General features: G+C 44.9%; 1 protein-coding gene across 5 annotated transcripts in view; it reads right to left on the bottom strand.

The window, feature by feature from the left end:
- The window catches only part of RAB11FIP4 (RAB11 family interacting protein 4), a 219,287-nt gene that overhangs the window by 6,669 nt on the left and 192,497 nt on the right, over positions 1–20,121 (bottom strand). For 4 of the 5 annotated variants that reach the window (XM_080994562.1, XM_080994564.1, XM_080994566.1 and 1 more), the window contains 9 exons: positions 15,752–15,975; positions 12,744–12,935; positions 9,377–9,511; positions 8,691–8,726; positions 8,297–8,396; positions 5,672–5,775; positions 4,639–4,779; positions 2,556–2,637; positions 607–744 (listed from right to left, as the gene is read on the bottom strand). In XM_080994562.1, coding sequence (XP_080850688.1) covers positions 607–744; positions 2,556–2,637; positions 4,639–4,779; positions 5,672–5,775; positions 8,297–8,396; positions 8,691–8,726; positions 9,377–9,511; positions 12,744–12,935; positions 15,752–15,975 — 1,152 coding nt within the window. The remainder of the gene's footprint in view (positions 1–606; positions 745–2,555; positions 2,638–4,638; positions 4,780–5,671; positions 5,776–8,296; positions 8,397–8,690; positions 8,727–9,376; positions 9,512–12,743; positions 12,936–15,751; positions 15,976–20,121) is intronic. The other variant, XM_080994563.1, reaches the window with a different exon arrangement.

Raw genomic sequence — 20,121 nt, 5'->3', positions numbered from 1 at the left:
GCTCCATCTGGTACGCAGGCTGAGACCCTACCTGCCCGCGGACTGTCTCGCCAGAGTGGTGCATGCTCTAGTTATCTCCTGCTTGGACTACTGCAATGCGCTCTATGTGGGGCTACCTTTGAAGGTGACTCGGAAACTGGAAATTAATCCAGAATGTGGCAGCTAGACTGGTGACTGGCTGCCTAGACCATATAACACCAGTCCTGAAAGATCTTCATTGGCTCCCAGTACGTTTCCGAACACAATTCAAAGTGTTGGTGCCAACCTTTAAAGCCCTAAACAGCCTCGGCCCAGTATACCTGAAGGAGCAATTTTGAAAGGACCTCTGGGGGGAGTGTAGAGAGAAGCAACGCCATGGTGTATCTGCGGTAGCACAACTGGACGCCTTCCTCTCCCTAGCTGCAACAAAACATGTCTGTCCTGTATCTCTCTCAGCCGTTGCTGTAGCCTTCCAACAGTTTGACTTCATCCCCAAAGGCACACGCTTCCATTGTCTCCTGAGACAGAAATTGGATGCCCACCAATTTCTATTTAAGAAGTTCCAGTCTTTATTTACCCCTACACACGGGCAATATTAGCCCTGCCCCATTAAAAATAGTTACCTACCTCTTGAGTAGCCTCCCTCTCCTTGTTAAATTCCATCCTGTTCTGTCTCAGTTTGTCCATCATCCTTTTATACAAATCCATCTCATCTTTGAGCCGCAGACTGGTGTCTTCCAATCGGTCTGACATTCGCTGCCTCTCCTGAGGAAAACGAAGAAAGAAGTTACAAGCTGCCTACAACCCAAGCGTCACTCTGTATATTCAGGAGAAATATTTTGTCTTTGGCCTCCTGGAATGGTGTCATTTCAGAGGGGAGAAGGCTTGACTGTTTTGAATGCCCCCCAATGTAAACAAACACCAAATCAAACAAAAAGCCCTCCTTGTGTACAGAAAACTGTTGCGGAAAATGCTAGAATGTTGGTTTTTCTAGGGCAGTGGTTTTTTAACACGGGTGAGCATTCAAAACAGGCAATTTCCTACAACTGAAGAGACCGCCTCGTTCCATATGAACAGGCACAGGCAAACTCGGCCCTCCAGTTGTTTTGAGACTACAATTCCCACCATCCTTGACCACTGGTCCTGTTAGCTAGGGATGATGGGAGTTGTAGTCCCAAAACATCTGGAGGGCCGAGTCTGCCTATGCCTGCATATGAACCTACCCAGACCCTAAGATCAACTTCTGAGGACCTCCTTCGTGTGGCTCCTCCTCGAGAGGTCCGGAGGGTTGCAACACGAGAACGGGGCCTTCTCTGCAGTGGCTCCCTGCCTGTGGAATGCTCTCCCCAGGGAAGTTCTCCTGGCGCCTTCATTGTATAGCTTTAGGCGCCAGGCAAAAATGTTCCTTTTTAACCAGGCCTTTGGTTGATCTGATTGACATCCTTTTAAAATGTGGCTCTTTTTTGGGGGGGGGGTGTTATTGGGTTATTGTTTTTATTTTGATTTTATATATTGTGATCTTTTCTGTGAACCGCCCTGAGACCTCCAGGTATAGGGTGGCCTAACAATTCAAACAAACAAACAAACAAAATAAGAGGCACTATTGACATAGGCAGGGGTCAGCAAACTTTTTCAGCAGGGGGCCGGTCCACTGTCCCTCAGACCTTGTGGGGGGCCGGACTATATTTTTTTAAAAAATAAATGAACGAATTCCTATGCCCCACAAATAACCCAGAGATGCATTTTAAATAAAAGGACACATTCTACTCATGTAAAAACACCAGGCAGGCCCCACAAATAACCCAGAGATGCAGTTTAAATAAAAGGACACATTCTACTCATGTAAAAACACGCTGGTTCCCAGAATGTCTGTGGGCCGGAATCAGAAGGCGATTGGGCCGGATCCGGGCCCCGGGCCTTAGTTTGCCTACCCATGACATAGGGCTCTGCCATGCAATTCTTCCAAAGGCATTTATCAGCTCTCAGTTGCCCCCCCCCCTTTATTTGTCCTAGAGGTTTGCATATGTTAGTTTGGGATGTAGTGGCATATTACTTTGTGATTTACAGTAGATGCCAGGGTTTTCCAATTCCCAAATGCTTAAAAAGAAGGCTTCTTGATCCACTGAAGCTAATACAGTGTTACCTCGGGTTAAGAACTTAATTCATTCCAGAGGTCTGTTCTTAACCTGAAACTGTTCTTAACCTGAATCACCACTTTAGCTAATAGGACCTCCTGCTGCTGCCGCGCCGCTGGAGCACAATTTCTGTTCTCATCCTGAAGCAAAGTTCTTAACCTAAAGCACTATTTCTGGGTTAGTGGAGTCTGTAAACTGAAGTGTATGTAAGCTGAAGCGTATGTAACCCGAGGTACCACTGTAGGAGCTTTATCCAATGGCAGATTTGTATGCCGTCATGATATTATATTAGGGGCTGCCAGTTTACAAATACCTTTAGGAATAAAATGACATAAAGGCAAAACTCGTGCTATAGACCTGTCAGGACTTAAGAGGTGACAGACCTGCCGCAATTGAAAGTTAAGGTGGCAAAAAAATATATATATTCAAGAGTTCCATTACCTCATCCAGTTTCTCGCTTTGCGATTTCAGCCGCAAAACGGTGGTTTTGAGTTCACAGTTTTCCTCTTCGAGCTGCTGAACCCTGAAATTGAAGGAGAAAAATAAATGACTGCACACAAAAAGTACCGTATTTTTTTGCTCTATAAGACTCACTTTTTCCCTCCTAAAAAGTAAGGGGAAATGTCTGTGCGTCTTATTGAGCGAATGCAGGCCGTGCAGCTATCCCAGAAGCCAGAACAGCAAGAGGGATTGCTGCTTTCACTACGCAGTGATCCCTCTTGCTGTTCTGGCTTCTGAGATTCAGAATATTTTTTTTCTTGTTTTCCTCCTCCAAAAACTAGGTGCGTCTTGTGGTCTGGTGTGTCTTATAAAGCGAAAAATACGGTATCTTCTTTTGCCAACTGGCAGAGTACAACTAAACATCAGCTACTGAGGAGTCTGATTTTCAGAGCACAACGCTCAGCATCAGGGAGGTTTCTTTAAAAAATCGTACCAGTTTTTCTAACCGGTATTTTCTTTGGCCCAAGAAATTGTTCTAAGATTCTCCTGCCTGCTTGCCCTCCCTCCCCTGCCCCAAATGTGACTTAGACCCATAACATTCTCAGCCATGGTCAGTTTTTACACTATATCAAATTAAGACAGGACACTTTGCTCAGGAGTCACTTCGTCAAAAATTGGTCTATTATACGTTTGTTTCCTTCTAAACTAATAACAAGAAACAGAGTCGCCATTTGTCTATTGTATTCATTAGGAACCGATTTAAATCCTGCTTTCCCATTCCAGTGAGTTTCCAACATGCCTGAACAAACAGACTTAAAATAAAAACAAAACTAAAAACAGAGTATATTACCAAAAACAAATCCAAGCCAGACTACCCCAGTGAAGAGCATAAAAACAGGAACAAAAGAGCAATGCCAACGTTCATTTAAAGCCTAGGGAAATAAAACAGTTTGCTGCAGATGCCTAGTTAGGGCTGTGTGGATGCAGGAATTTTGCAGGAGCACAGAGGAAGAGCCAAGTGTGGTATTGAGAATTCACCCTCCCGAGATTTATTTTTGAAAAAGCGTACAAGTTTCTAGCCCTTATAGCTGAGAAATATGTCTTGAAATGCATAGGTCAATGATGCATAGTTCCAGACAGCAACCACAGAGAAGCATCTTGCATAACAGCAGCTTCTGGGAAGTTTCATGCAGTTGCATATACAGTTTTCCTTGGCATGGGATTTTAAATGCCTAGATACAGAATTTCTCCCTGCATGTAAAAGGTAAAGTTAAAGGACCCTGGATGGTTAAGTCCAGTCAAAGGCGACTAGTGTGGTGTAGTGGTTAAGAGTGGTGGACTCGTAATCTGGTGAACTGGGTTCGCATCTCTGCTCCTCCACCTGCAGCTGCTGGGTGACCTTGGGCTAGTCACACTTCTCTGAAGTCTCAGTCCCACTCACTTCACAGAGTGTTTGTTGTGGGGGAGGAAGGGAAAGGAGAATGTTAGCCGCTTTGAGATTCCTTCGGGTAGCGATAAAGCGGGATATCAAATCCAAACTCTTCTTCTTCAGTTAAGTCCAGTCAAAGACAACTGTGGGGTTGTGGCGCTCATCTCGCTTTCAGGCCGAGGGAGCCGGCGTTTGTCCACAGACAGCTTTCCGGGTCATGTGGCCAGCATGACTAAACAGCTTCTGGTGCAACGAAACACCATGACAGAAGCCAGAGCGCATGGAAACACTGATCACCTTCCCGCCACAGTGGTACCTATTTATCTACTTGCACTGGTGTGCTTTCAAACTGCAAGGTTGACAGGAGCAGGGACAGAGCAACGGGAGCTCACCCCGCCGTGTGGATTCGAACCGCCAACCTTCTGATTGGCAGGCCCAAGAGGCTCAGTGGTTTAGACCGCAGCGCCACCCGCGTCCCTGCATGTAAAGAAACCTTGATAGTCCACATTTCAGAAGACTGCTCGTCTTGGGGCTTATGTTCACATGTTCACATTTTGTTCCCTAGATAGTCATCCCTGTTGCAACTTGGAAACGAAGCCGTTCGTAGAGGCAAGCATGACTGAGGAAAGCCAGCAGGGTAACAGTGAATATTACCTTGTGTTCAGCAGTTCGATTTCCGTGCTCTTCTCTTTCTCGTACTTGCTATATGCTTCTCTGTGCCTCTTTATCTCTTCTTCCAGAGTCTGCTCAGCTGACGTCTCTTGGTCTTTCAAGAGTTCTTCGAGTTCGTGAACTCTTAAGCAAAAAAAGAAAAAGGTCGCCAATTTATTTATTTGATTTATATACCGCCCTTCGTTGTAAGATCTCAGGGCGGTTCACAGGATAAAATACAGGATAAAAACAAATAAATAAGTTAAGAGTACTGCTGTTGACTAAGGGATAATTTTGCAAAACGGAATGTAACTAGAAGTAAATCAGAATTTGTAAACGCAGTGTCACCAGATGTTAAGGACACATCAAGAACGGTGTGTGGAAAGTCACTTAAACAAAATTTTATTAATTTAGAAATAATTTGTATAATTGGGATAAAATTTGGAAAATCATTCAAATTTTTTTGCAGAAAACCAAACCAAAACAAAATAGCAAACAGAAGTAAATCCTGCCTGCGATTTCATTTGGTTGTTATATTTTCTCAAATAATGAAAAATAGGCTTCCACTCTTCCATAAATTGTCCATTGTGCTGATCTCTTATTCTATTAAAATAATAATTTAATAATAATAATTTATTGTTTATACCCTGCCCACCTGGCTGGGTTTCCCCAGCCATTCTGGGCGGCTTCCAACAAACGATTAAAAATATATTAAAATGAAAATAAATACATAAAAATTTAATAAAAAGACAGTTGCTAATAATACATTGAGTATCGCATCTGGTCTGACCCTGAATCTTAGGCCAAAGAAACTCCTTTTTTTAAAGAGACTTTCCCGCCCACCCTCAAATCACAGCTCTTGCAAATATTCTAAACATCTCTGTTTTGAGGGAAATCCTTTTGAAAGCAGACAGCCAGCAGGTCCAAGTGATCATTATCACTTCCAGTGTTGCTGGAGTCCTTGCTCTGCCTAAGGTTCTCAATATGGCTTTGTGGAGGCTGCAGAAACAAAACAGCAGGCAGTATACTAGATTACCTGTGAACCAGGTGTGTGTTCTCCTGTTTCAATTTGCTCTTCAGGTCACCGTTTGTCATGCTGTCATTTTCCAGTTCCGTCACCTTTTTCTCTAAATAAGTAACCTATAAAAACGAATTATGTATAATTATGTATAATATGAATTATGGTGCTGGAGGAGACTCTTGAGAGTCCCATGGACTGCAAGAAGATCAAACCTATCCATTCTGAAGGAAATCAGTCCTGAGTGCTCACTGGAAGGACAGATGCTGAAGCTGAGGCTCCAATACTTTGGCCACCTCATGAGAAGAGAAGACTCCCTGGAAAAGACCCTGATGTTGGGAAAGATGGAGGGCACAAGGAGAAGGGGACGACAGAGGACGAGATGGTTGGACAGTGTTCTCGAAGCTACCAGCATGAGTTTGACCAAACTGTGGGAGGCAGTGGAAGACAGGAGTGCCTGGCGTGCTCTGGTCCAGGGGGTCACGAAGAGTCGGACACAACTAAATGACTAAACAACAACAAAAAACGAACAGGGATGTAAGCTTCTGCCCATAACGCAGTGATGGCCAAAGTTGGCCCTCCAGCTGTTTTAGACTACAACTCCCATCATCGCTAGCTAACAGGACCAGTGGTCAGGGATGATGGGAATTGTAGTCCCCAAACAGCTGGAGGGCCAAGTTTGGCCATCACTGCTAGAGGGTTTACAGAAAATATAGACTGGAGGAAAGAGAAAGTTAGACCCTTAACGGTTTATTAGAATCATAGAGATGGAAAGGGACCATGAGGGTTATTTAGTCCAACCCCCTGCTATGAAGGAATCTTTTGCCCAATGTGGGGCTCGAACCCACAACCCTGAGATTAAGAGACTCATGCTCTACCGAGTGAGTTAATCTTAATGGTTTACAAACAGTAACAGCTTGGGAAATGTTGAGAGAGTATCAGAGCGCACTTTATCTGCTTGCATTGACTGTGTGTAGGAAGAAGAAGATCTCATTCAGCACCAATTTGGGTGTCACAAAGAATTTCACCACTGCTGGGGGCTGGCGGACCACCAAAATTGCTTCATGGGCCTGATTTGGCCTGCAAGGCATGGGTTCACCACCCCTAGTGGGGGGGGTCATGGGGTTTATTGCTTTGTAGTTTTTTCTATATATTTTTTTACAGTGGAACTTCGGTTTTCGAATGTCATCCGTTCCGGAAGACCATTTGGCTTCTGAAACGGATCGATGGGCTGACTGCAAAGTCAATGGAGAAAAATGAAATGGTGAAAATGGAGAAATGGAGAAAATTGAAAAATGTACCTCGGAAGCCGTTCGGCTTCCAAAAATCGATCAAAAACGGAAGTATTCACTTCCAGGTTGTCGGTGTTCGGGTTCTGAATTGTTTGGCCTCCGAAGCATTCGACAACCAAGGTTCCACTGTATTAAATTTTCTGTTTTACATTTTAGAATATTCATTTAAACAACCTTAAAATATCAATGACTTCCCTTCTTCTCTTTCCGTGGTTCATTTTGCATAACATAAATCCCTGCATATCTCATATAAAGGAAACCATTCAGTATTCCATTATTACAGCCAACAAAACTTATTTACACCGCTGAATTTATCTTAATGCTGCCCACGTTTTCAAATGCACACAATTTCCACCCATATATTCAATAAACACTTCCCAATCTACTTTAAATGTATGTTCTTGTTCTCTTCTTCTATAGTTTGTATTCTTTGTAGTTTTCCTCTTGTTGTTTTTATTATGTATTTTATGTTTTTATCTTGTCATTTTATGTTGTGAGCCGCCCTGAGATGACGGGTGGCATACAAATTTAATAAAAATAAATAAATAAATAAAGGGATTATGCTAAGAGCTTGGCATTATTTCATCAGCCAAACTTTGCCTAATTTAAAATTGCTCCCCAGTTTCTGTCTACAGTGGTACCTCTGGTTGTGAACAGGATCCGTTCTGGAGGCCCGTTCGCAACATGAAAAGAACGCAACCCGCAGCGGTGCGTCTGCGCATGCGCGGGTTGCGATTCGCCGCTTCTGCGCATGACGTCATTCTGCGTGTCTGTGCATGTGCCAGCGGCGAAACCTGGAAGTAACCCTTTCTGGTACTTCCGGGTCGCCGCGGGGTGTAACCTGAAAGAATGTAACATGAAGCGGACATAACATGAGGTATGACTGTATAGAGTTTGGATTTGGATTTGATATCCCGCTTTATCACTACCAGAAGGAGTCTCAAACAATCTCCTTTTCCCTTCCTCCCCCACAACAAACACTCTGTGAGGTGAGTGGGGCTGAGAGACTTCAGAGAAGTGTGACTAGCCCAAGGTCACCCAGCAGCTGCATGTGGAGGAGCGGAGACGCGAACCCGGTTCCCCAGATTACGAATGTACCACTCTTAACCACTACACCACACTGGCTCTTGTATATCACACTCACACTGCATGAGACTTCAGGAAAGCCTCAGGACTATAAACTGACAGATAAGAAAAAGCAGCTTTGGCACATTAGCAAATCCCCAGGGTGGGGAACCAATGTCCCTCCAGATGTTGTTGGACTCCACCTCCCATCAGCCTCAACCAGCGTAGCCAGAAGTCAGGAATGATGGGAGTTGTGGTTCCCCACCCGTTCCACATGACACCTCACCTTTTCTGTGATATCGTTATCGCATGAGTCTATGCTGTCTCTGAACAAGTCCTCTGTGCTGCCGTTGCTGCTGCTGAAGTTGCTGTTGTGGAAAAGTTGCCTGTTGGGAAGACAAGAGGACAGCTGCTTTGACCCTTTGGAGTAGTGTTTCTCAACCTGCGGGTCCCCAGATGTTGTTGGACTACAACTCCCATCATCCCTAGCCAGCATGACCAGTGGTCAGGGATGATGGGAGTTGTAGTCCAACAACATCTGGGGACCCGCAGGTTGAGAACAGCTGCTTTGGAGTAAGAAAGGGGGCTCTGTGAGCCACTTTAGTGGAGAAGCCTCCAATGTCTAAACAAGTCTGTATTTAAGGGCCAAGTCTCAGTTAGAAATGTGCGCTGATTCTTACCTGCCAAAAGCCGTACTTGTTATTTTTCTGTTTGGGCTGGAAGAAACAAAAAAAAGAAACAACATAGGATGAGTTAAGGTTAACCCAAAGCTGTGGTTTTCTGCATTATGGCCAGGGCCAGATTTAGGTTTGATGAGGCCCTAAGCCACTGAAGGTAATGGGGCCCTTTATAAGTCCAGCTGTCCTTTGTCAACAACAAATTGCCGCTGTTTTTTGTGTTGAATATATGCTATATGGTAATTTATGGACCTAATAGGTCCATACACAACACAAAACACTGTTGCTGTATGTAGGTTTTATTTTGTGTGTTCTTTATCTTATATTTTGGAAATGTACATCCAGTCCCCCCCCCCCCATTTATCCTATACTTCTTTCAGAATTTCACAATGACACAGATATTGAGGTTTCACTAATGTGCAACTTTATTCAATCAATGAAAAGTCAACTAAAAGGGAATCCTATGCAGGTCTACTCAGAAGCAAGCCCGACTAACCTATTCAGTGTGCACAGAATTGCAGCCCGCAACCATAATGAAATCATATTCTTCCTCATTTATTACTAATTTTTAATTTAATTTAATTATTTAATTTAATTTAATACTAGTTATTAATATAACATCACTATCAATGCCCAGGGTTGCTTGAGGACTCTTGAAATGTTCCTGCAAGTCCACTGTGTTTACTCACCTGTTTGCTTTCAGGTTTTTCAGCCTGGCTTCCAAGTCATTCAGCAGGTTGATTTTTTTACAGCACTGTGTGCAGTAGACATCCAGCAGCTCGCTATTGTAAATATGCCTCATTTTTCTTGGCGTCTGGCCGGCACTGTTGGCAGAAAGGCAAAGAGGTGTTAAAACGGGTCCTGTGCGGACCAGCCATAAATCAAACCCACCCTTCTTGAATGATGACACCAATGTTGCTCTTACATCTGCAGCAGGGTGTTAACCCCAGGAAGTTGTTGCCTGCATTGCCCTGTTCCTAGTATGACCCCCAAATCTGCGAGATTTTACAGTAGGAGCCAATGCAGATATAGTTGATCTATACCAGGCTTTCCCAAAGTTGGATCTCCAGCTGCTGTTGGGAGTACAACTCCCATCTTCCCTAGCTAGCAGGGCCAGTGGTCTGGAATGATGGGAATTGTAGTCCAAAAACAGCTGGAGACCCAAGTTTGGGAAACCTTGATCTACACACAGTCCTTCTCCTTCTCTTGACTGTTGGCTTTTGGCCAAGATAGATTATGGATATATAGTACATGGTTCAGCCAATTAAGGCTACAATCCTATACCCATTCACCTGGAAGGAAGGCCATTGAGCTTACTCCTTTGCTTCACAGTAGGGGATGCGGGTGGCGCTGTGGGTTAAACCACAGAGCCTAGGGCTTGCCGATTAGAAGGTCGGCGGTTCGAATCCCCGCTACGGGGTGAGCTCTGGTTGCTTGGTCCCAGGTCCTGCCAACCTAGCAGTTTGAAAGCACATCAAAGTGCAAGTAGATAAATAGGTACCACTCCGGCGGGAAGGTAAACGGCGTTTCACAGAATCACAGCCAGAAGCGGCTTAGTCATGCTGGCCACATGATCTGGAAGCTGTACGCCAGCTCCCTTGGCCAATAAAGCGAGATGAGCGCCGCAACCCCAGAGTTGGCCACGACTGGACCTAATGGTCAGGGGTCCCTTTACCTTTATTTAGACTTCTAGAGGATTGTGCTCAGTCATGATCCAGTGAGCTGAGTTACCTGCCATCCTCTAGTAACAACTGCCATCTGGTAAGACCTGCCATCCTCTGGTAACAACTCATTGATCCTTCAACATCTACATGAAGGTTGCAAGAGGAATAAGAGGACTTGGCCAATAACACCACACTTCCATAGGTGAAATTCAACATTAGCTAAACTGTAGCCAATGTTGACAGCCTGGCTTGATGGATAGGACTGAGTCCTTCCTTTACACTTATGTAAGCAAGTATGAGGAGGGCTTGGCCTAGGTTCCTCTGGCCTTACTGAAACACCACCAACTTCCACTTTTCTCTTAGGATGTGTTATCATATGCATGGTTGTTAACTCAGGGGTTCATGCATGCCATGTGGATTAAAGGTCTCTACAGCAGCCTTCCCCATCCTAATGCCATCAACTCCCAGCAAATGGCTGGGTTCAATAGCAATGGAGTCCAGAACAGCTAGAGAACACTGGCTTGGGGAAAGCTGCTCTGGAGATTCCCTGTTCACACAAACCACCACCTCTGATATTTAAACAAGCATCATGATTTAGTACAGATAGGGCTGCCATATGTCTGGAATTTCCTGGACATAGCCTGTCGAAACTGCCGTCTGTGTGGAATTTTTGAAAACCCAGGTGTATGGCAGCCCATACTGGAAATGTTTAAAACTTCATTTTTTTTTTGAAAACAACAATAACAAACTCAACAACTTTGCCCCCCCAAACCCAAAACAAAAACTCAACAACTTTGCCAAAAAAAGTCAAGAACTTTTCTGTCTGGATTTTCACTTTTTGAAATATGGCAACGCTAGTACAGAATTATTTTGCTATCCAGGCTTCCTAAATGCTTTTCCAATAGCATCTTCAACAATGATATTAATACCCCCCAGCATGCACACAAAAATGGAAGGAACCAAAAGTTCTCACTAAAGAAGAATGGATAAGTAAGACTATGAAGAACTGGCAAAGTTAACAACCAAAATAAGAGAACCTAAAGATGCAGGTTTTGTGGAAGAATGGAAGCCTTTTTCGGACTATTTAAAGAAATATTATTATATGATGGATATGTGAGCAGGATTTAAACTACAAGCAACAGAAGAACTTAAAAGATTATAGTAATGTTGTTAAGATATAAGATATAGAAGACAAGGTGCAGCAGAGAGAGAGAAACAAAAACACAATGGAAAAGAAGGTGGGAAGTACCGTATTTTTTGCTATATAAGACTCACTTTTTCCCTCCTAAAAAGTAAGGGGAAATGTGTGTGCGTCTTATGGAGTGAATGCAGGCTGCACAGCTATCCCAGAAGCCAGAACAGCAAGAGGGATTGCTGCTTTCACTGCGCAGCGATCCCTCTTGCTGTTCTGGCTTCTGAGATTCAGAATATTTTTTTTCTTGTTTTCCTCCTCCAAAAGCTAGGTGCGTCTTGTGGTCTGGTGTGTCTTATAGAGCAAAAAATATGGTAGACAAAAATCACAAAGAAAAAATGTTTTATTGTGTATTGAAATGTATGTGTTACATTTTTGAAAACTTAATAAAAAATGTGATTAAAAAAACACACACAAGAAAACCTTTGTAAATTTGAGATTACATGGTGTGTCATGACTCATAAATTTGTCTTAGGGTTTGGAAAAGATAGTTGCAAGGTTCTCTCCGAAGCAAAAAAACAAACAAAGGAGAAAGCAGAGGCAAAAGCTGGATTTTATACTTGTGAAAAAGGAAGTAACTCAAAAAAAGAAAAAGAAAAAAAAAGTCTCTGGGATATATTAAGGAGGCAGTTTCTCCAACCCCCAGGAAGGAAGCATGGGGCGAAGGATATGGTTTAAGTGACACAAATTACCATATTTTTCACCTTATAGGACGCACTTTTTCCCCTCCAAAAATGAAGGGGAAATGTGTGTGCGTCCTATGGGGCGAATGCAGGCTTTCGCTGAAGCATGGAGAGCGAGAGGGGTCGGTGCGCACCAACCCCTCTCGCTCTCCAGGCTTCAGGAAGCTATCCACAAGCCTTGGGAGCCCGGCAGGAAGTCGCGCCGGGCTCCCAAGGCTTGCGGACAGCAGCCTGCAGCCCAAAACCCAGGGAGCGCAGTGGAGCGCGCCCCGGGCTTCGGGCAGATATCTGCAAGCCTGGGGAGTCCGGCGGGAGTTCCCGCCGGGCTCCCAAGGCTTGCGGATAGCAGCCTGTTCTGGGGTCTGGGGTCTGGGGAAGCTCGGGCTTCCCCCGCCCCAGCCCCGTGCCTGGGGGGGAAATATATTTTTTTTCTTTATTTATTTCCCCCCCCCCCAAAAAAACCTAGGTGCGCCCTATGGGCCGGTGCGCCCTATAGGGCGAAAAATACGGTACCAACCTGGAAGAAACAGATGAGCCAAGGTCCGAGTAGGCATTTGTTCGGCTTTCGTCGTCGGGGCAAGGGCTGCTGGGAGTGTAGTCCACATCGTCGCCTTCTCCGTAGTCTTCAAACTGTTCTTCGTTACTGATCAAGGAGGCAGTGGAATAGGTGGAGAGGTCAGATGCCGCGGAAGGGTTGAGGGGGCTGGACCTCAGGGCGAGAAAAGGAACGTCAGAACACATGCAAAGAGGCAATTCGAATGGGACGCCTTCCGTATTCAAGGCCAAATGGTGCCTTTAGGTCCACACCCATTGCCCACTTTGAGAAAACAGGGGTGAATGGGGCAGAGAAGTGTTCAGACAGCCACCCTAAGGTTTATAGGGAAATCCAGTTTGGGGCCGTAAGTGGGGAAGGACAGAACTCCACCCCCAGCTTTTGGACAACAAACAATTATTCCACAGGATTGTTTTCACTCCTTTTCTACGACTCTTTCGTTGTATTTGTATATTTTTGAAACACATAATAAAAATAATCTTGCAGAGAAATTATTCCACAAGAGCCCCTATTTCTCTCATCGATTCACCCGTTTTATGCCTTTTGTTCTGTACATCTTGTCGATATATACGCATGCATATAATAAACCACTTGGGGGGAGGGGGGAATTATTGGGTTGTTCTTGGTTTTATTTTTATTATGTATTTTGTGTTTTTGTATTGTGATTTTATGTTGAGATCTGTGAGTACAGTGGTACCTCTGGATAGGAACGGGATACATTCCAGAGCCCCGTTCGCATCCAGAAGCAAACGGAACCCGGATCTGCGGGTCGTGATTCGCCGCTTCCATGCGTGACGTCATTTTGACTATCTGCGCCTGCGTGAGCGTCGAAACCTGGAAGTAACATGTTCCGTTACTTCCGGGTCGCCGCAGAGTGCAACCCGAAAGAGCTCAACCTGAAGCAACTTCAACCCGAGGTATGACTGTATAGGGCGGTATAGTAGTGGTGGTAGCAGGGCCGGCTTACCCATAAGCGCTAGGAGCGTGGGGCACCTGGGCGCGGGGCTCTCAGGGGCGCCAGGCCGAGATTTGGAGTCCGGGGATTGAAGAGGCCAGCCAACAGCCGCTGCTGAGCAGAGCAGAGCCCGTCAAGAGCGCTGCAGGCTTCTCTGCTGCGGGCACGGAGGCAGCTGGCCGGCTCCGCCCTCTTGTGTGCCTGGGATTAGCGGGCCTTCGAGAGGCCCGCCCAGCGCATGCACGCTGCTCACATGAGGCACGCAGCTTCCCTCCCAAGCCTCTGTGGGGATTGCTCTCCTCCCTCCACCTGCATGGGAGAGAGTTGCGTGCCCCTCAAAAAAAGCAAAACAATTCTGAGCTGTCTCCCTAAACAAAGCTCAACAACTTTAGCCTGCCTCCCCAAAACTGCTGGGCAGTTCTTTGCACCCCGGTGCAGGATATGCTAAAGACAGCCCTGAGCAGTTGTACAGTGGTACCTCGGGTTAAGAACTTAATTTGTTCCAGAGGTCCGTTCTTAACCTGAAACTGTCCTTAATCTGAAGCACCACTTTAGCTAATGGAGCCTCCTGCTGCTGCTGTGCCGCTGCCACGCGATTTCTGTTCTCATCCTGAAGCAAAGTTCTTAACCCGAGGTACTATTTCTGGGTTAGCAGAGTCTGTAACCTGAAGCGTATGTAACCTGAAGTGTATGTAACCTGAGGTACCACTGTAGTAGTAGTAGTAGTAGTAGTAGTAGTAGTAGTAATAGTGGTGGTGCATGGTATGCATATCAAAAGACACTTGTCCCTTTGCTCCCCTTTAAAAAGGCTGAAACTGCATGTGGGTGCAAAAAGACAATAAGCACAACCACAAATGCATCTGTTCCCTGATTAAATATCTTCCTCACTCCCAACTGAAATGCTGTCCTTGACATTTCCCCAGCGAACTGCACCTTCATGGGGCAGCTTACACCACTCCCCCCCCCTTTTTATTTTACAAACACTGTCTCTAGGCTCTCTTTATGAAATCCAGGGCAAACAAGGCATTAAATATATTCCGGAAAGCTTGCTGCAATCCCAACACAGTTTAACAAAATCATATTATGCAGTTACATAAGCAGCCCGGCCCAGGTTCATAATGGTTGCCACTGGGCCACAGCTAGATGCAACCTATTGCAAAACTGCACCCTGGTCCTAAAAGTTTCTGTGTTTCTGTGCTTGCATCAGGTGTTCTGTTGGGAAAGGAACCTTTGGGCCAGGCCAAGACGTTAAATACCAAAAGGGATATATGAAGCAATACAGTGGTACCTTGGTTCTCAAACACCTTCGCCCTCAAGCAACTTGGAACCCAAACATTGCAAACCTGGAAGTAAGTGTTCCGGTTTGCAAACTTTTTTTGGAAGCCAAACATGCTCCATTTTGAGAGCCACACTTCCGTTTTGAGTGTTACACTGATGTCTGTCTGTTTTTGCTATTTATTTTGTGTTTTTGTGGCTTTTTTGTTTTTGTGACTATGTGGAACCCAGTTCAGCTGCTGATTGATTGATTGTGTGTGACTGCAGTACATTGTTTATTGCTTTCATTTTATGGATCAATGGTCTCGTTAGATAGTAAAATTCATGTTACATTGCTGTTTTAGGGGTTGTTTTTAAAAATCTGGAACGGATTAATCCGTTTTGCATGACTTTCTATGGTAAAGCGTGGCTTGGTTCTGGAATGCTTTTGTTTTGGAACGGACTTCCGGAATGGATTAAGTTTGAGAACCAGTGGTACCTCAGGTTAAGAACTTAATTCATTCCGGAGATCTGTTCTTAACCTGAAACTGTTCTTAACCTGAGGTACCACTTTAGCTAATGGGGCCTCCCGCCGCCGCGCGATTTCTGTTCTCATCCTGAAGCAAAGTTCTTAACCCGAGGTACTATTTCTGGGTTAGCAAAGTCTGTAACCTGAAGCATCTGTAACCTGAAGCGTCTGTAACCTGAGGTACAAGTGTATGGAAAAGGCGATATAGGAAACACCCAAGAGCTTTCTACTCACTTATCTCCAGGCAGGAAGAGTCCACCCAGCATGCCATCCTTCTCCTCACTCCGACACACATCCGACACCTCTGAGCTGTGGGCGCTTTCAATGGCACTGTCCATGTCGGACTCATGGTGGACTTCCTGCTGAGCCAAGGTCATGTTGTCTTCATCAGGAAAGAGATCCGATTCACTGTACGCACTTTCACTGTCCAAATAGCCGCCGTCTTGAATTTCAGGACCCTGGGAAAGAGGGAAAGAGAGCCTTTAGGATTGGAGGAATATAAAACCTTGATGATGGATGTGATAGGGAGAAGAGGGTAACAGCCCTTTTCCATTAAGTCGACTAGCAGCCTCAGTCGGCACGCCTGATGCTGAAATCCATCTCACTTTGAAAACTGTAATCTTGACTTTGCCTCGGACAGTTGAGCGGGTTCAAACAGGTTGCCCAGAAGCTGAGCAAAGCTTGCCAAATTAGAACGAAGCAAACTAATTTAAATTTCATCTGCAATATACCCTTTGCCAGACAGCAGAGCTTGGGCTTGGAGCTTCAAAATCAGGGTGGCGGCAGTGGCAAAACCCCTACTATCTCTGTCTTTTCCAGTTTTGGGAATTACAGTGGTACCTCAGGTTAAGTACTTAATTCATTCTGGAGGTCCGTTCTTAACCTGAAACTGTTCCTAACCTGAAGCACCACTTTAGCTAATGGGGCCTCCCACTGCCGCTGCACCGCCAGAGCACGATTTCTGTTCTCATCCTGAAGCAAAGTTCTTAACCCGAGGTACTATTTCTGGGTTAGCGGAGTCTGTAACCTGAAGCGTATGTAACCTGAGGTACCACTGTATACAGTAATGGAGGACTGTCATATCAAAGAGTGGAATTCAGCCCCACTGAATTCAACGTGACTTATTCCCAGGTAAGTGGGTATGGTACAAAATCGCACCTGGAGTCCCAAGTAAAATAATATAGTATGCTAAATAGGAAAAGCAGATGTAAGCACTTATAACACAGTACAAAGCTAACAGACAAGCCTGCAGTTTAAAGTTCCACATGCTCCAGGCAAGCACAATGTCCACTTTTGACCTAGTGCTTTTACTCCCTGCAACTTCAGATCTGATAAGAGGAATGACTGTACCTTAAGTTTCAAAATTTACCAAACAAGTACCAGAAAGACAAGTTCTTATCTATGAGTTTCCCCCCAGAAGATAAGTCAACAAAAGCAACAAAAGTGGGAGTTTGGAGTCAGAAATACTGAAGTAAGCAAAATGGCATGGGGAAGAACACGTTTTTATTCACCCGCTGAGCACTAAAATCTTACTCAAAGCTTTCTGTCAGAGAAGAGTCCTCTAATTCTCCTTTCCGTTGTCTGTGTGGTGTAAACACGGGCCATTACAGACTCTGAATTCAAGTTTCTATAATGCAAATTTTGACCCATTGAGTCTATGACGTTTTTGATGTTTTCATCCCCAAAAAGTTTTTGATTTGAGTTTCTACTGAAATGAGGCTGAATTTTAATGTTGTATTTTAATCTTGTTTTTAAGTTGTATTTTAATCAATTATTTTTATATCTGGTGTTAGCTGCCCTGAGCCCGGTCTTGGCTGCGGAGGGCGGGGTATAAATAAAATTTGATGATGATGATGATGATGATGACGCCGATTGACAGGCTGCACTTTTAAAACTTACGCAACATCTTGTTGCTGTACCAGTGATAGGTCTTGCCCAGTCCTGTGAGTGGCTGCTCATAATATGAGACCATCAGACAAACTTTGAAAAACCAGAGTCGTTTAACACAGTATCCCCTCCTTGCAAGATGGTTAACTTCCAGACTAAGTGAAGAAACCACAACATAAAAGTAGGCCAATTGTACGAGGTTACTGAGATGGTTTTACAGAAACACATACCCTCCAACTTTTTTCCAATGAAAATAGGGACGTCCTAAGGGAAAGCGGGGCATTCTGAGATCAAATCAGAAACCGGGACAGCTTCTGTAAATCTGGGACTGTCTCTGGAAAATAGGGATACTTGGAGGGTCTATAAACATTTTATTGGAAGTGTCTGTTAGCATCAGGCATGAAAAAACTTTTAAGCCAGCAAGACTTTCTAGGAGCCAGATTGAAGGGAGGGAGAAGTGGAAAGCTGATAACTACAATTGTGTGGTGGGAGGTTGCCAAGAGCAGATACCTTATTGCAGAAGTAAGCAGAATCAAAGCTTATGAGGTCTACTTTGGTTTCCTCCCCTTAGAACCTCAAGGTCTACCATCAGGGGCAAAGAACAAAACAGAATTACCGTATTTTTCGCTCTATAGGACGCACTTTTTTCCTCCAAAAATTAAGGGGAAATGTGTGTGCGTCCTATGGAGCGAATGCAGGCTTCTTGGCTTCAGCGATAGCAACGCGAAGCCTCCGAAGCGCAGAGGGAGCACTCCCTCCGTGCTCTGGAGGCTTTGCGTTGCTTTCGCTGAAGCCTGGAGAGCGAGAGGGGTAGGTACGCACCGACCCCTCTCGCTCTCCAGCCTTCAGGAATAGCCGCCTGAAGCCTGCGGAGCGCATCGCGAGTTCCCGCTGCGCTCCACAGGCTTCAGGTTCTTTTCGCTGAAGCCAGGAGAGCAAGACTGCCGGCTTCAGCAGAGAGGGAGAGCTGCGCAGCGCCCCTTCAGCCAAGCAGAGGAGAAATAGAAGGAGCTCCGTTTCTCCTGCCGCTTCGCTGAAGGGGCGCTGCGCAGAGAGGGGGAGATTTTTTTTTCTTGCTCTCCCCCTCTAAAACAAGGTGCGTCCTATGGTCCGGTGCGTCCTGTAGAGCGAAAAATACGGTAAGTGTACCTTAGCCCAGGAATTTGTTTTCAGTACAGTGGTACCTCAGGTTAAGAACTTAATTCATTCTGGAGGTTCGTTCTTAACCTTAAACTGAAGTACCACTTTAGTTAATGGGGCCTCCCGCCGCTGTTGCGCCGCCGCCACACGATTTCTGTTCTCATCCTGAAGCAAAGTTCTTAACCCGAGGTAGTATTTCTGGGTGAGCGGAGTCTGTAACCTGAAGCGTCTGTAACCTGAAGTGTCCGTAACCTGAGGTACCACTGTACTAGAACTGAGCTTGCTGTCCTTTCACCCAAAAACCTATTCCTTCTCCCCCCTGCCCCCCCCCAAATCTTTGTAAACTAATAAACAATAAATTAAAAACGCCTCCTAATATCTGTAAAAAACACTGTGAGATATATAACAGCAATTCAAGTTGGCTGTTAATATAAAAATTAACAGATTGTGACTTCTCTGGAGAAAATAAAATCAGCAAAAACTTTTATTTCAACTAGCATGTCCTTTGGGGGAGGCTTTCTACAAAACTGCGCTAAGTAAGGCTTTTTTAGAAAACACATTTCATTGTCACTTACGCACACAGAGAAAACATGAGGTAGAACCATCTGATAACGATTCCTATTCCGAGGCCTGTTTATTTTGCTAATAACCATTTTTAATTAGTCACTCTAAAATAGACCTGTTAGCAACCAGGCACGTAGCAACATCTCCAGTGTCAAGGATGCTTATTAAAACTTCTCAGAAGTTAGTAAGGTTTCGTTTCAACTCATTCCAGGAGGGATAGTTTGAGGTCACAGTATAAAAGCACACCTTAGTGCCAAATATTTGGTAGATGCGACAAAACTGAAGGTCGCAATTGAACACAAAGTTGAGCGTGCTTCAGCAGGCTTGGACACAATTAACTCTCTCTGTGTATGACAATACCTTCCAATATTTCTCCAATGAAAATAGGGACATTCAACTGGATTTGATACAATGGTACAAAAAACCTGGGTTTGCCGCTTTCGCAAGCCGAAGTTTACGTTATTTGAGAGTAACGTAACCCGAGGGTCTACTGTATACCTTGCTGTTGAACCCTGGTAACTGCAAGCCCATCCTATATGAATTGCCTGCATCTGTTCACATCTAACACTGTAAGTTGAACAAATACAGTGGTACCTCAGGTTAAGTACTTAATTCGTTCCGGAGGTCCGTACTTAACCTGAAACTGTTCTTAACCTGAAGCACCACTTTAGCTAATGGGGCCTCCTGCTGCTGCTGCACCGCCGGAGCACAATTTCTGTTCTCATCCTGAAGCAAAGTTCTTAACCCGAGGTACTATTTCTGGGTTAGTGAAGTCTGTAACCTGAAGCGTATGTAACCCGAGGTACCACTGTAATGCTAGGTGCTGAAAACCTCCACTGACACTATTCAAGGCCAGAGGCTGGAGCAGAAGAAAAAGAAATAAATTTGGGGGGAAGGATGTCCCTTTAAAGAGCTGTAATCTAGAGGCACCCCTGAAAATAAACTCATTTGTGCTCTCGCTGCTCCTTGCACTGGAGACATGATGTGGGCAGAAGGCGAAAGGGGAAAGCACA

The sequence above is a fragment of the Podarcis pityusensis genome (assembly GCF_964106645.2).
Source record: "Podarcis pityusensis genome assembly, chromosome: 2".
In the NCBI taxonomy this organism is placed as follows: Eukaryota; Metazoa; Chordata; class Lepidosauria; order Squamata; family Lacertidae; genus Podarcis; species Podarcis pityusensis.
Note: the sequence above shows the minus strand (reverse complement) of the source record. Positions and strands in the feature narration are given on the sequence as shown.